General features: G+C 37.5%; 1 protein-coding gene across 3 annotated transcripts; it reads left to right on the top strand.

Moving 5' to 3' along the window:
• Positions 1 to 970: 970 nt before the first annotated feature.
• Positions 971 to 14,465, top strand: LOC122062027. Of its 3 annotated transcripts, none has more exons than XM_042625659.1 (8): positions 971 to 1,153; positions 1,299 to 1,913; positions 3,462 to 3,846; positions 4,628 to 5,937; positions 6,188 to 6,301; positions 6,559 to 6,713; positions 12,085 to 12,215; positions 14,199 to 14,465. In XM_042625659.1, the coding sequence occupies exons 2-7, from the start codon at positions 1,455 to 1,457 to the stop codon at positions 12,131 to 12,133; spliced, it is 2,472 nt and encodes an 823-aa protein (XP_042481593.1). In that variant the 5' UTR covers positions 971 to 1,153; positions 1,299 to 1,454; the 3' UTR covers positions 12,134 to 12,215; positions 14,199 to 14,465. The 3 variants fall into 3 exon arrangements, with proteins under 3 accessions (XP_042481593.1, XP_042481594.1, XP_042481595.1); XM_042625660.1 differs by having other exon boundaries at positions 1,245 to 1,913; XM_042625661.1 differs by lacking the exon at positions 971 to 1,153 and having other exon boundaries at positions 1,175 to 1,913.
• The last annotated feature ends 1,580 nt before the right edge of the window (positions 14,466 to 16,045 follow it).

The following is a 16,045-nucleotide window of genomic DNA, read 5'->3' as shown; positions in this document are numbered from 1 at the left end:
AGACGAAACAAGTTTTACTTGTTGCACCTGGGTCGTTTATTGAACCATAAATAGGTAGAAATTTCAATTTCAATTTATGAAAACAAGTGAAACGAAATAGTTTTATCAAATGTTTTTTATTCTGTTCCTGCCGTTTTTGGACACATAAACGGTAGAAACACGTTTATTGAAATGTTATCAAACGGGCCGTAGTAATAGTAATAATAGGGAATTGTTTTGGTGGACAACAAACCTTGGGCAAAAATGGTGGGTGGGCACCTAGATCTACCTCTTTTTTTTTTTTTTTTTTTTTTTTTTTTTTTTTTAATTAAACATAGATCTGCACTTGGCATATCATGTGGGATTGAAGTTTTATGACTAAGCGAACCTCAACAGTTATTGATTTACACGACAAATTTCAGCTCAGTTACAATGTTGGACACTACAGTATGGAAAATCCAGCTATCCAGCTAATTTAGTTTTTTTTTGTTTGTTAATCAAGGTGTCCAACCAGTTTACGTGCACCTTGATTAATACTCGAGGAGACTAGCATAGTAATCCACCATCACGGTCTCCACTTAAATTGCAAATGCACATATAACGAATCGAATATGAGACTATGTATTTATCCACATAATCCCCAATTCACCATAACCATCTGGGAAACCTGCAGATGGATCGCTTACAACCCGTTTATGATTTTTTCTAACGAATTATTATAATTTAATTAGTCAGAAAGCAATAATAATCGATAATCGAATGAATAAAAACATGTCCATACCTTGACCTACAAGATCCGATTACCTAAATAAACAATACAATGAAAAAGTCTTGAATTAATAATAACTGCCAGACCGACCCAACCCGACCCGACGGATTGACACCAATAAATACAATAGAGAGAGGAATGGAGGGACAGAGGTAGAGACTAGAGGGGAAGGGGAAACAAAAAACAAAAGCCTCTATTTAAAGTGTTTATTTGCACGGGTACAGGAGCATTCTACTATGGTGCTAATATATTTTCCTCGACTCGTCTCTCTCCTCCCGTTAAAAACCCGGCCTTATGCGCGAGCGAACGATTTATAATCTAAACCTCTTTCTTTCTCTCTGCTCACCTCGTCTCAGTAGTCTATCTATCGCCACAGCGTTGTCTCTTCAAATACCCGCCAAACAGGTTTATAAACGGATCAATATCTTTTTAAATTTTCAAAACTTTCCCTCGTACTTGTTTCATTCCTCTTACCCTCTTCTCCTTCTCCTCTTAGGGTTTCTGCTTCTCTCCTCGCTCATCAATGGCTTCGGATCTCTCTCCTGTGCAGGTTTGTACTTCGATTCAGGCTATTTTCGGGTCTAATTTGACAGAGAACGACGGGACTCTGCGATTCTCTGGCTTCGGAGTTTGTGATTTTTCTCCTAAGACGCGTACGGATGTGATTGCTCTTCTTGTGAAGCAGTGGAGTTCGTTCGTTCGGTGAATGAGGGCTGAAGAATCTTTAGAGATGGATCCGGCAGGTTTGGAGGCCGTGGTTCCGACAAGGGTTAATTCAGAGAAATCGTTGCCTTCTGTTGGTGATAAGAGACCCTTGGAGAACGAAGATGATGTTGATAACGGTGGGCGGTTGCATAAGAAGGCTAAAGGAGATTTGAATATGGATATGAAGAAGGTCGCGGAGATTGTTCTGGTTTTGTCGGCGATGGGAAAGATGCGTGGAGGGAGGAATCCTACCGATGTGGAGGGAAGGCTCATGGCGGAAGCTCGGCAGAAATTGGCGGAAGCGTGTGAAGCGCTGGCTCCGAAGGATATCCTTTCTAGTACTGCTGTTAAGGCTGTTATTGAGGATATTGGGCTTAACAATAGGTTGAAGGATCAGAGGTTAGGGTTTCGTCCTCCGAAGATGTCTATTACGGACAGGTTGCTTCTCACAAAGAGAAAGGTGGGATTTGAGCTTCCGATATTTTTCCCAAATTCAGTTAGCTCAGTTGTTAGAAAATTCTCATTTTTGTTTCCTTTTGTAGATTTATCGCCTTTATGCCCAAATTTCTGTTATCTCTAATATACTGGGTGATGGCTAATAGTTCTATATAGATAGTAGATATATATTGAAGAGTGCCTTAAAATTCTGGATATATAATTTGATTTAAAACCTGGTGTTGTGGGAACTTTTGGTTTATTTCTAATACCTCTAGTATACCATTTTCTAAGTAGAACATGAAATAACAATTAGTAAGCGTAACCATAAAGGGGGATGGAAAGTTTCAGGGGTGTTGTTGATCGACGTATTCCTTAAGCTTAAAATAAATTTCTGTAAGACTGTGGCAATGCCGGCTATGATGTATGGGGCGAAATGTTGGGCAGTCAAGAAGCGCAACATTGATAAGCTGAGCGTAACATTGATAAGCTGAGCGTAGCAGAGATGAGGATGTTGAGATGGATGTGTGGAAAAACTAGGAGAGATAGGATCAGCCCTGATTCAAGTCAAGCTCCGATAATGTCGTTTAAGGTGGTATGTATATGTCCAGTAGAGACCTAGCGATGCTCCAGTGAGGATGAATGACCAGATCCAGATGAACGGAGCAAAAAGAGGTAGGGTTAGGCCTAAAATGACCACAGAGGATGTTGTAAGAAAAGACATGCAAATGCTAGGTCTTGACTCTAGTTTGACCTAAAACACAACTATTTGGAGGGCAAAGATCCATGTTTCCGACTGATTGTAGGTGGGATGTTCCTGTGGTATTTATTTTTTTTAATAGTGGATCTATGTTAGCGGGACCCTATTTAGTTGGGAAAGTGTAAGTTTTATTGTTGTAAGGACTGTTGTTTCTGAAATCCCACAAAAGCCCTTGCCCCATTAAGTTTATTTCTTTCCTTTTCTCCCTTTCTATTTAAGTTCCAGAAAACCCATCTTTTTCAACATGATTACCAATTAGTCCCAGTTTCTTTTAGCCTTACTACCAATTAGTCCCAGTTTCTTTTAGCCTTACACAAATGAGTCTTGAACTATCATTTAAGTATGAAGTTGCCACTACCATTGTTATTTGAGTTGTTAGTCATCTGGGTGGGCCCATAGCAACCCATAATCAGGGTTATCGAACTGGAGATGTCATCAGACTTACTGACTCAGGTCCATGTGTTCAGTCAGACAGAGAGGGCCTTCTCCTTCAGTCGGACATAATGGTTTCTTTGATTGGTGTTTGAAGCTCTGATAGTCTGTTAGAGATGTGTGGAAGATGAAGTGGAGGATTCAAGCGGTTTCTATTTGGCGGAGTGACGTGAGCTATCTTAATCTTAGCATCAACAGTTAGAGGAGACGTACTAATTGATGACAATGATGTAGCCATCAACAAAGAAAATATCATCATGAGTGAATCAAGTTGTATTTTTACCTTTACTCATGTACCCTTAAAACTGGATTTTTTTTGGTGGCATTTCAATTTATCATGCCATTATTTCTTATGATATTTCCTCTTGATTTATTTTCCAGATGGAAGAATCCAAGGGTTTTTCTGGACAATCTAGAACATATTCATCTCAGTTGTCACAAGTAGGCTTTGGTGCAACAGTTGAAAGTCGTGCTCCACTGTTACCAGCTGCACATATGTTTCCACCAGAAAAACCATGTCCTACACCAGTGTCTGTTGGAGTATTTCAATCTGCTCCACCCATGGTTCATGTTTCTGCATTGTCTTCAACATCCTCGATGAATCAGTTGGCTGTTAGTGAAGTAAAGCCAGCTGTGGTGCCCAGAGGACTGCCTAGCAGCTCAGTAGAAAAGGATTCTTCTTCTTTAACAATGCCTCGAACAGAAGCAGCACATTTCAGATTGGATGGAAGATTAAATGGGCCAGCTTTTGGATCCCAAGTTCGAGGTACAGTCTGTTTTCCGCACTTTGTTTCAATTGCAGAGACTGGTGAATTGCTGGTATCATTTGTTTTTTATCAATTAAATCATATTACCTTTACCTTTAGTGTCTGTTGTTGTTGTTGTTGTTATTATTTTCATTATTATTATTTTTAATCTTATGATCAGCTTCAGATGATTCTACCCTTCTCCACAGCTACTTTTTCTTTTTCTTCCTCATCTACTCTGCCCTTTTTTATTCAAGATGTTTAAGAAATATTAGTGTCAATGCCTTAAAAGTAGCTTGTTCCTGTGGTTGTTTGGATCTTCTTAAATCTGTTTTGGTCACAATTTAATGATGTGCTTTTTGATTGGTTTTTATTTTTAGAATGCATTTGGATTTGTTTACTGATCCAATATTTTGATGAATGGTCAGAAATTTCAAAAGTTCCCTCTTTCTCTAGAAGGTTTGATGCAATATTGGGCATTGTCTGTTCCCTGTGGTTGTTTCCATTTATGCCTCTATTTAGTCTAAAATTATCGATCAATTTTGGTAGTTATCTTATTTACCTTTGGAATGTTATTATTTTACTGTAATGTGGAACATGTTGCTTTTTCAAAGCAAACTGGGAGTGGTGGGTTAACTTTTACTGTTCTTTGTTATGTTTTTGTTTCTTATGAGTCTTGCATTGACAACTCACATGGATTTTTGTTGCCAATAAAGTTTTTCTATTATGTTATCACCTTCTCCAATGGTGCATCTTCTTCTTTTGGTATTTTAGTTGATTATGCTTATTGTATATGTGCAGAAAATACTTCTAGTGATCACCAGTTGGAGAAAGCTCCCAGACTTGGTCAAACAAACAAGGTGTCAGATCTTACACCAACTAAGACTGAGGGTTCTTCTAACTTAAGTAATCCTCAAGTAGCCTTTCAAGCAGCAAAAGATCAGAGCTCTAAATCGTCTGTAATTCAAACTGTATCCGGTAGCCTGCCAAGTGTACAGCAACCTTCACATGGCATCAACTTTATTCAAAACCCCTCACCTTTCAATAACCACAATGACATTGCAAGGAATGTTCAGAAATTTTTGCATCCAAGGCTTCCTGAGCATCCTAATTGGATTCCCCCTTCAGTTGAGTACATGAATAAGGCCTTAACTTGTCAAATATGTAAGGCTACCATCAGTGATGTAGAAAGTTTACTTGTTTGTGATGCTTGCGAGAAAGGAGTTCACTTAAAATGTCTTCAATCATACAATCAAAAAGGCATTCCTAAAGGGGAGTGGCACTGCCCTAAGTGCATAATATCAAGCAATGGGAAGCCATTGCCCCCTAAATACGGTCGTGTGACGAGAAATAACACTGCACCTAAGGTGTCTTTAAACACCAATGGAGGTCTAATTTCTGCAGTGAAGAAAGTTGAAAATTCAGATCAAAAGATCAATCATCAGAAAGCCATTGCTAATGGAAACCCTGGTATACTGAATCCTGCTGTTGTTGGTGGTACAGGAAGTAACCATATTGAGTCATCCCATGGACTAAAGATCACAAGTGTAATAGAAGCACAGGGATCTGATTTCACCATAAGCAGAGTAGGCCCAGAAAAGTCTAGGGAAAGTGCAGGGAATTCTGATCCACCCATTCAAAGTTGTGGAACAGTGGGATCCAATTCTGATTTTACATCGCTGCCGAAGTTTGAGCGAGGACACCATTATCAAGCCTCATGTAACTCATTAGATTATGACAAGAAAGGGCCATTATACCATGAAGCTTCTGGAAATCAAGATATTGTTAATAGTTCCACCCCTAAGGAGCTTGGGAAATCTGATTTAAGAGAGACTTCTGAATGTAAGTCAAGCTGTGAGATCCGGCAAGAGAACCAAGATCTTCCTCAGGCAGGTTCAACTAAGGCTTCAGATTCTGGGAATGTAGCTAGAGATTGCAATAGGTCTTCATTAGATGATTTGCGTGATGTGGATTGGGTTGGTGATATAGTTCGCATAGTAGATGAGAAGTCATTTTATCAGTCTTGTCGTGTTAATGGAGCAGTATACAAGCTGCAAGATCATGCTCTTTTTTGTTCTAGCAATGATAATCTGAGACCTTCGAAGATTCAGGTTAGCCATGATCAAGCATTTCTTGATTCTTATGATTTTAGACTCTGTGGACATATAATGTAAAGTCTAATTTAACCTGCTGAGATAGTTCAAACTGCTGTTCTTTTTGTTTTTCATTAATGCTGAAAGTGTGTTGTGTTGAATCATCCCTTTAGTTTTATCAGTGATGACATTGTCATGAACAATGTGCTATTTCAATTCTTTCTATTGATTCTCTTGGGATGTTGTGTGAAAAAAAAATCTATTGCAGGCCTTGTGGGAGGATAACAAAACACGGTCAAAGTGGGCTATTGTGAATAGGTGTTACTTGCCTAGTGACTTGCCTAAGGTGGTTGGCCGGCCATGTACTCCTGAAAATAATGAGGTAGAGAATTTGTTTCTTGAATTTTCTTTGGAAGTTCTCAGTTCATATCCATTGTATTATTTCAAGTTCTGCATTCTCTCTATTCATTATAAATGTTGTGTCCCACAATTTATTTGAAAACATTGACGTTTTCTTTCTTCCTTTATTACATTTTTTTTTTTTTTTTTTTTTTTTTTTTTGTGTCTGCCCATTTATTTAGGCACAAAATTGTGGTTTGAATATTGGATTTCATACAAATATTGGCTACACTGTTGCAGGTATATGAATCTAATCATGATAGCACTGTAATGGCTGGCTTAATTCAGGGGCCATGTCAAGTTCTTCCTCCAAACAAGTTTAAGGAAGAAAGTGAAAGAAGAAGCCATTTACTTCATGGGGAAAATGATGGATTACAAACTGTTTTCCTGTGCAAGTATGTCATTTTGTTTATTCGCTTTAATTTCAAATCGTTACCACCAATTTTATATGACTACGCCTTGATAGGGAGCCTCAAGCTGGGGAACATATTGTGAACTCGGCCCTTTGTGCTTGTATTCAATGGTGATTTTGTTTTTGTATTTACATAGTGATGTACCAAGAGAACCCACCATCCTACTTTATTCAGCAGATGTATCTTCATTTCTTAGCTGTATTTAACAACCAATTTCATATAACTGCTTCTTGATGGAACCTGCGAGGTGATGAACATTTTGTTAATTGGCGTATTTCATGCTTGTAAGTTGTAATCAATAGTGTTTTTGTATATCTATACTGAGATACTAAGAGAACTCACCTTCCTACTTTACCCAGCACCAGCAGCAGCTGAACCTAGATTTTCCAAATTTGTTGAACTAATCCAGATGTCTCAACCTGAAAGAGTGAGAAAATATCTAAAACACAACAATATTGATGAGGAGATTCAGAATTTATGCAATCCCAGGTTCCAGACTCTAAATTCGGGTCGGTATGGTCCCCTATAACATAATAGAGAACTCAATTACTATGAAGGAGCAACTTCGTAAATTTTCGTAACAGTTCTGAACCCCTTTTGGTATGGTAAACGGGGATAGAGACCAAACAGAAAATAAAATTCGAGGACTGGACTAAACTGGAATATAAAACTAGGAACACTTTCTGTAAGAAGGTGCGTTTCTGAAATATTAAACCTAAGGATGATGACATTATATTAGAGTTTAGGAAGGAGACCCTTTTAGGTAATATCAGAAGATCTCGTAGTTTAAGAATAAGAAGAACAATCTTCCTCTCCACTATAAAACAGAACTCAAAGTACAAAGGAACTAGAACAGTCTAGGGCTTGTATAGAAGAAAATATTTAACTCTTAAACCAGACGTTGGCTGAAGCTGAGACTCCAGTCGGGGTCCCAACTATGGTTGAAACCTCATGGAAAGATACCCAATATATGCTGGTAGGAAGGAGACCCTTTTAGGTAATATCAGAAGATCCGTAGTTTAAGAATAAGAAGAACAATCTTCCTCTCCACTATAAAACAGAACTCGAAGTAGAAAGGAACTAGAACAGTCTAGGGCTCATATAGAAGAAAATCTGTAACTCTTAAACCAGACATTGGCTGAAGTTGAAACTCCATCAGGGTCCCAACTATGGTTGAAATCTCATGGAAAAATAGCACAATATATGCTGGTGTGACAGGCCTGCAATAGGTTGCACTCTGAACAGAGCAGCGTGTTAAATTGAGAAGGTTGCAGTCTGAATAGATAGAGTTTAACGCTTGTAACCGCTGGGGACTAGAATTCAGTGACTGAAGTGAAATTTGAAGATAAACAGAGAAGGTGATGCAGTAGACGTTGGGTCAATTTGAGTTATTGTAATTTTTAATTTTATAATTGGACATGAGGGGATATCTATGCATCAACTTGAGGGGGAGTGTTAAGGATAGATTAGACTACTAGACCGTTTAGGTTCATTGTATGATAGGGTAAGAGCGCTGACTCAAATCTTACCTATAATACCATATCTGTAATTGGGAATCATCTCTATAAATAAAGTACGGCTCTGTAATTCTAGACAAGACAATCTATTCTCTCAACCTCTTCTTCTCAAATCCCAACTGAATCTGATAACATTATTGTACTGATCTATTGATATGATCCAGAATATAAACAAACTGCAGTATTAAACAACTAACAACCAAAAAAAATGTTGATGAATACATTGATGCTGCCCTTCACTAACAGTTTGAACTTTTAGGTGAAACGGTAGCGAACATGTTATCAAAGCAGGGAGGTTAAGTGTTCAACTTCTGGGAAGTGCATTGGAAGAGTTTTCTTGACATTTCTTCTCCCTTAGTGCCACAAGGAGGACTTGTGTGAGCTCCATGTACAAGGACAGTGGGATCTTGGCCTACACGTGGATGGGAGTGTGATGTATGCATTGACTGCCTGTGCTTAACAGTTTGAGCTTTTAAGTGAAACGGTAGTGTACCAAAAAATAACGAATAGTGATCAGAAACTAAAATTCAAGATTAGAAACCAGAGTAGGAGTGCACAAGAAATACCGACTTGTGAATTGAATGAGAAAATAGAAAATAGAGAAGATAAGAGGAGGATATGACCTAGGAATCACCACCAAAGCCTGGATCAGAATCACCATAGCAAGGGTCTATTGAATCAGCATTGTAGAGAATTCTAAATTCCCACATATTTTAAATCCTGTATTTCCTACCTAGACTAACTAATAAATTAAATACCGTATTTCTTACCTCCTACTAATATTTTAGGCCCCCGTAGCCTATTACAAAGAAAACTCATTGACCAAAGGCCCAACTTATATGTAGCTCAACCCAAGGCTTATTTCCACTAAAAAAGCCTTTTCCCCCCCTGATTTATCGCATCAATTCTGCTACTTATAATACTGCATATCTTAAATACATTGGGTTACTCTTGTGCATGGAATTAGAAAGGGAAGAAGAAACAAAGGAGAGTAATTGAAGTTATTCATATTTCATGGTTGAGTTGACTTGTGTTATTTCATGCCACATTTAGAAGAAACCCACAAAGGGGGTGGGTAGGGGAACAAAAATTGAGAAAAAAGAAAATGCTGCTGGTTATAGATTTGATATGTAAATTATCTCTAGGTGATATTTTCCCTTCCAAAATAAATAAATAAAAGTGTAGGCATGTTGGTTTATGGTTCCTTAAGTTACCTTGGAATATTATTTTAGCGTTCCAGTTTCTATATGTGACAATAGAAACTTCCTCAATGCCTCCCGAGGAATGAAGCAAATGAAAAGGAAGGGACTTTCGGAATGAAAAATTGCACATGAGAAAAGGAAGCTAAATGCTTACCTGAGAAGGACTATTCAAATTCGCATGGAAGAAAGGGGAGAGAGGGAAGAGAAGGGAGGAGAGAGGGGAGGTTGCACAAGCACAGGCCACGCAGACTTTTACCAAAAACAACTCAATTCATTCTTCAATGCTGCGTTTGTATAATGGTTGCTTACACATATAATAGAAACAAACTCTTATTATAGCAAGTAATCAGAAATAGAAAGTGATTTGGACTTAACTCCTACTAAAATATAAGTAAATAAAATAAAATATGTCAATCCAATATATAACACCTAAATATCCTACTAGACCCAAATCTGATTTGGCCCAGTTCTTGGTTTGGGCTGGTCTATGGAAGTGCTATAGAGAGGTGATTACCTGTATTTAAAGATCCCCTCCCCACCCCCACCCCCAAAAAAAAATAAAAATTCCTGATATATATATATATATATAGTTTCCTAAATTGAGTAGCTTACTTAAAAATACTATTAGGATTCTTAATTTGCTAAACTACTAAACCACCAAAACAGAAACTATATCATCTAATAGGGCTCTTCTACTTAACACTATACTAACAGCTAAGGGATGGGCCCTACATGATCCCTATAATGACTACTATTAGATAAATCCTAAGCTAATATATAATGTGTCCCACTACTAATTAACATATCTATATTTGTACACCTTTTAGACCCTTCACTTTGTGGGTCTGATAATTGACCCCATTTCAAATAAGACCCAAAGAATTGAAAGCTCATACCCAATGGATATTAAAATAAGACCAATTTTTGGACCGGTCCTGCATTAGATTTGCTAATAATGGTATGAATATTTGATGCCTTTAATATGGGAAGGGATATAAGAGGATCATGTTCGTTGATCCAATTGGCTTATTTATCTGATTCACCTGTCTAATCGATTAATCTAAATACTAGTCGTTATAGGTGAGTCAAAGGGTAATCCAAGTATTTTTTTTTTTCAATTTATTTAAAGGTACTTGACGAATACAATACCTATTAATTTAAATAAAAAGGTATCGGACTGTATCAGCTGATACAACCTGATATGGGTTGATATGGCTCTATACCAATCGATACTCGCATTATGGATACATTGCTTCATTTTTTAATATTTTGTATTCATGTATTGCGCATATGTTCAGTCTGTGCACAAGATCATCTTGGGTTGCACCTTTACCTGAAACACCTTCAATTCTGAGTTTGAACCAGTCCACAACTCTCTATGGTATTAGATTACTAATACATGTAAAAGGCTTCATCATTTATATATAATCAATTGAATACAATCTGCTCGTGTACTTTGTTCTCCCTTTTATACATGATATATTTTATATATTGCTTATTGAAAGTGTTTTATGCTTTAAATCTGTATTTTGCATGCATACTTTGCATTTCCTTACCATTTCTATGTGTATCTTTAGTGTTTCTGCGTCTCTTCGATACGATACATCTCTTACAATCACCCTTCCGATTTGATACCCGAGACCATACTTAAATCCTTGGGTACTAGTTAATCTAGCCTATGATCAGTAGATTCCAATTGCACCAGCTGATGTCCTTGCCGATTCCCACCTCCTATGATATAATGGTGCAGGATGGTTTGGGAAACCTAGAATTATCCCAACTAAGAAGGTAGAAGAGCTGGGAACGGTATCTAACTCATATATCTCAGCATACATGCAAAAATTCTTAACAAGTAGATCCATAAATAAGAAATAAAAAAATATCTGCAGAATTTCATGCTAAGCATGCGAAGGAAAATTTAGTAAGAGAAATATTATAGATCAGTACCTTCTTTTGCTGTCCCACGGTTAGAAAGCAGTGAATAAATGCTGAATTACTACCTAACTCCAAAGATCGTGTCCTTACTTCCTCCTTACTGTTAATTGATGAATCTCCATTGTGTTTGAGGCTATAATTTGAGGTAAAAGCAGGAAAATGGGGACTGGTAGAAAAGGGATTAGGGGAGAGGAAGAGGGTGGTAGCCTCACCAAATGAAAATACAACAAAATAATAAAAGAACTACACATAATGCTGGTCATCTAGCCACAATGAAGTGACATGTGGCAGCACATGTTTCCGTCTCCTCTGATAAGTCCTGAATCCTGGAATGATGTCTTCACCATAATTCTTCAGTCAATAAAATCAACTGAAATTTGGTTTTTTATTGTTTGACACAAATATCACCAGGCATTGCTTTTTTAATTTGTGGTTGTTCCATTGTAATGCTGTTCATATCAATTTTCCTTCCAAAGCCTTATCTTTCTAAGAAGGCATAAAAGGGTGGCCTCCAGCATTACAAATTTTGCTATGTCAAGGTGTCCAATTGTCAGTTCCTCATAGGGACTGATGGGTTTTATGGTTTTATTATAATCACTGTGTGCTTGGGTAAGCAATATTATTCTATTATTCCATGTTTTTGGTGGGCCATATTTAGTAACTTGTTTTCTGAAATTCAGAAGAAAATCTGTCTTGCAGATGGTTTTATGATGAATCAAAAGGCCTTTTCCGCACTGTTACTGATTAGGTCACGTCACATGATTTTGGAGCACTATTTTGTCTTGATTTGCATTGCCAGACAATTCTTGGAATTTCATTTGCTTTATCTGGTATGTTTTCTTTGTTTTCTGTTATTCCATTTCCGTTGTTTTTTTTTTCTTATTATTTTTGTTTCTATTCTATAATGGGAGATTATCTCGTCATTGTATGGATGAGACAAATGATTAACCCTTAGTTTATTTGTTTCATAGGGAACATTTTTAGAGGTGCGCATGAGCACCTATTCTCTAGGGTGCAAAGCACCCTGATTAGGATAAGCATCAGATGCAGTTTTCTGAAACTCTGAGTCAATTAGGGGACCAATCCACTTGGGATAAGTTGCTCACCCAGTTGCGTCAGCCCTCAACTCCACGACTCACTACTTCTGGGTTGCTTTTCTGACTTGGCAAATCAACTGAGTGGACCAGAAAAATTGACTGCTCCACTCAGAAGATTGCCGGAGTTGATATGGTGTAATGGATAGAGCTGCAAAATGGGCATCCCCCTCCCCCCAAACTGGCAATTGGCTGTAGCTTCTCCCACTAACCAACAGTGATTGTGTAACAAACAACAACTGTCTAGTGCAGTTGGTGAGCTGTGGTGTGCAAAAATCCCATGTTCACCAGGAGGTCTCGAGTTCGAGTCTCTTGGCTGTTACTTACTTCCCTCCCTACCTATCCCAAAAAAAAGAAAAAAAGATTGTGTAACAAATTCAAATAACTTACCAAATATAGTAATTAAATTTTACTTCAGTTTTCATGTTCTTTGGTTGAATAAGAGAAGTTGATAGGGCTAAGGAATCTATTTGAAAATTTCAATAATGATATTTAAGATTTTTCAAGCAAGTTACACAATCATGGATACAATAGTTTCCATTTCCTTTTTAAAACCAATTACACTTCCTTCATTTCCCTGAAGTGTAACCAGAAGGAGCCTTCATGAAATGGCTTCCTCAATTTGGTGTTTCTCTCCGCTGAGAATTTCTCGTCTCTCAGTTCATTCATTTTCTGTGTCTCCCCTGCAACTCCTTTGGTTTCTCTTTCTTCCCTTCAATTCTTTGATTCTTTCGGTTTCATCCATGGTTTCAAGAATTGGCGAATTGTATCAGGAATCGCCTGATTCAGATCGGAATTGGCGATGGCTGATCCTGATTCTTGACGATTCAGTGTGGTCGATTCCTGGATAAAAATACCCGAATTGTTCGAAAATTCCTTGGATCCTGCCTATTCTAGGGCTTTTTCAGACCAATTTAAGCCGACTCATCCAGATTGAATCAGAATCGGCGGTGACTGTTTCTGTCCCTGATTCCGCATTTTAAAATCCTGGTCTCACCCCCTGAAGTCTTGTTTCTCTTTGTTAAGAGTAAACATTAAAGAGACCAAGAAACCCTTGTATGAGCTTTTGATCATTTGAAGGACAACCAGAAGCAACTCCATATATGAGCAAGACATGCCTGCTGCCCATGCCAAATAAAGGCCACAGTAAAGTGCCCGTAACTTCTCAGATCCAAGTTCGTGTTCATTCTCAAAAGTCAGGTCTGAGCAGTGTGGTGATGACCTCTTTCTCGTAGATCTCATCTTGGTGAAAACCTTTAGAGGTTGTAGAAAGCCACTGATCTTTGTGAAACTCAAATCTCTTCTTAAGAATAAACCCTGATGCCCCCTTCCAAATCCATTTCTCCTGGCAGTCATTTAAAAGTTACCATTGACTTGGCGATTTATTCGGTTTGCCTGCTGATCCACTTGGTTCAGCTGGACACTGAACTGAGTTTTAGAACTCTGTTTAGAATCTTAGATGACTACGATAATCAATTGGGTTATTATTGGGGCAGATAACTGGAGCCTGATGTCTTAGACTCTCATGTCTTGAATCTGATTGAGCATAAATAAACCACTAAATGAAATTGATTATGCAATTCTTGCATGTTGTGTACATCAGATCAGCCTATGAGTTTTTGTTGCCAATTACTTGCTGTTTATATATTTATTATAATTACTATCTTGTACATTTTATTCATTGATCTCCTCTTGCTCTTATCCCTCTGCTTTTACCAGGTTAACAGCAGCAGATGAGGATTTCAAGGACTTTCAGTCATTTGATGAGAAGGGGATGTGCATGATCACATCTTGTACAGTATGTAGCTTTAGACTAGGTTGTATCCTTCTCGATAATTTTGTAATTGTAGTCGTAATCCATTATTTCTGTTTTTAATCTTTTGGCTCCTTTGGCCTTTTTTTATTTACAGTATCTTCGATTATAGTGTTTGGAAGGATGTTTCTGGTCATGCTGCATTAAAATTCTTTAATACAGGTTTTTTGTAATATGCTTCTCTACAGTCAATCTCCAAGGCTCTGTTTGGTTGCAAGGGAAATGAAAAGGAAGGGAAGTGGAAATTTTCAAACCTAAAAAAATGAATTTTTGTATTTATTACTCTATGATTGTAGAAACTATTTAAATTTCTTACCATATTTAGTAATGATACCTCTTAGATGTAATTTTTATTTTACTTTTTAAACCCAAGTGATTTGGATGCAAAGTAAAGTGAAATTTAATAACCAAATATAGAATGATTTGGAATTAGTGATATAATCATGTGAGATGCTGGTATTTTTTTTGGTGGGATTGTGAATTTCACTTCTTTTTAATTTCCCTTGCAAATAAACGGTGACTAAGGTTATTGGAAATTTGGAATATTTGCAATTTCAGAATATCATCATATTTTTTCCGTTTTATGGTTTTATTTACTCACCCCATCTTTTTACATTTTTCTATAGGAAAATATTTTTTCCAGATGAAAGAAATTAACTTCCATCATTGGAGGAAAAACGTCACTCAAGTGAAAAAAAGAGGATACTAGTTGACCACAAAATGGATCATTGAAGGAAAAAATTCACTCAAGTGAACCTGATTGGTTCGTTGCCCAGCTGGTCTTGTGGTTTCCAAGTTTGCCAAACTTATGGCCATGTGAATATAAATTTCAAATCTGGGCAATTTAAGGCTGTGTTTGGTCTGCATTCTCAGAATAGATTTGGGTCTATAACATATTTTGAAACTTGGCATTTCTCTGTTCTCTGAATTTATTGTCTTCTAAACAGAATACAGGTAATTTGGGTTGCAAGTGAGTTGGGGTTCGTTTAGGGATTGATAAATTTTGAGCCTCAGCGTGCCCAAGGTTATAGGTATCAGGATCAGTGTCCTTATCAATTTTGTTTGATACCAAGTTGATACCAATCAATTGGAATCAGGCTGTATGTAGCTATGACAAGTCAATGATAAGTTTGCAATTTGATTGGTCCAATAACTTGCTAGTCCCCAATTCTGAAGCTTCCTTGTGCCTAGCTTAAGTGTTGTTGGTATGGTTTCAAAAATTGAGATTGGGTTGGTCGAGTCAGCCGATTACAATCTGAATTGGCCATGGTTAATCTCAATTCTGGACATTATTCTATGGTTTTTGGGATTGGATTGCTGGGTGTCAGATCAAAGAGGCTGATTTTAGGGTTTTTAGGACTAATTTTGGTGCAAATCAGAATCGAAAGAGACTGATTTTCCCAAGATTCCAAGTTTAAATTCCTTGGGTGTTGGGGTCCACAGATTTTGCTGCAGTTGAGAGGAGTGACCTCCCTCCTGCCTTCTGGTTGCTCATAAAATGTGAGAGGTAATGGGGATTGGATCGTTTGAATTGTCTTAAATTTCTCAAGTTGCTGAGATCCTGGCCTGAGCTGAATTTAGGTTTCTGATTTGGATTGAAAATGTTCAGAATGAAGCTTCGCTAGGCATTAGCCTTGTAGCCCATAGGGTGGGGGATCATGTATTCCTAAATTTTGTTTTTGGTAGAAGATATTTCAAAAATATGAGAGCCAAGTTTCTAAAGCTCTATGTCCTATTTTCAGTGTTCAAATAT

Source organism: Macadamia integrifolia, chromosome 14 (genome assembly GCF_013358625.1).
Source record: "Macadamia integrifolia cultivar HAES 741 chromosome 14, SCU_Mint_v3, whole genome shotgun sequence".
NCBI classification, from domain to species: domain Eukaryota; kingdom Viridiplantae; phylum Streptophyta; class Magnoliopsida; order Proteales; family Proteaceae; genus Macadamia; species Macadamia integrifolia.
Note: the sequence above shows the minus strand (reverse complement) of the source record. Positions and strands in the feature narration are given on the sequence as shown.

Excerpts from the sequence above, each read along its gene's own strand:
- LOC122062027 (XM_042625659.1), top strand. The coding sequence starts at position 1,455 with ATGAGGGCTGAAGAATCTTTAGAGATGGATCCGGCAGGTTTGGAGGCC. Across the intron at positions 3,847-4,627 it reads TTTTGGATCCCAAGTTCGAG|AAAATACTTCTAGTGATCAC; the intron begins GTACAGTCTGTT and ends GTATATGTGCAG. Across the intron at positions 5,938-6,187 it reads TGAGACCTTCGAAGATTCAG|GCCTTGTGGGAGGATAACAA; the intron begins GTTAGCCATGAT and ends AATCTATTGCAG.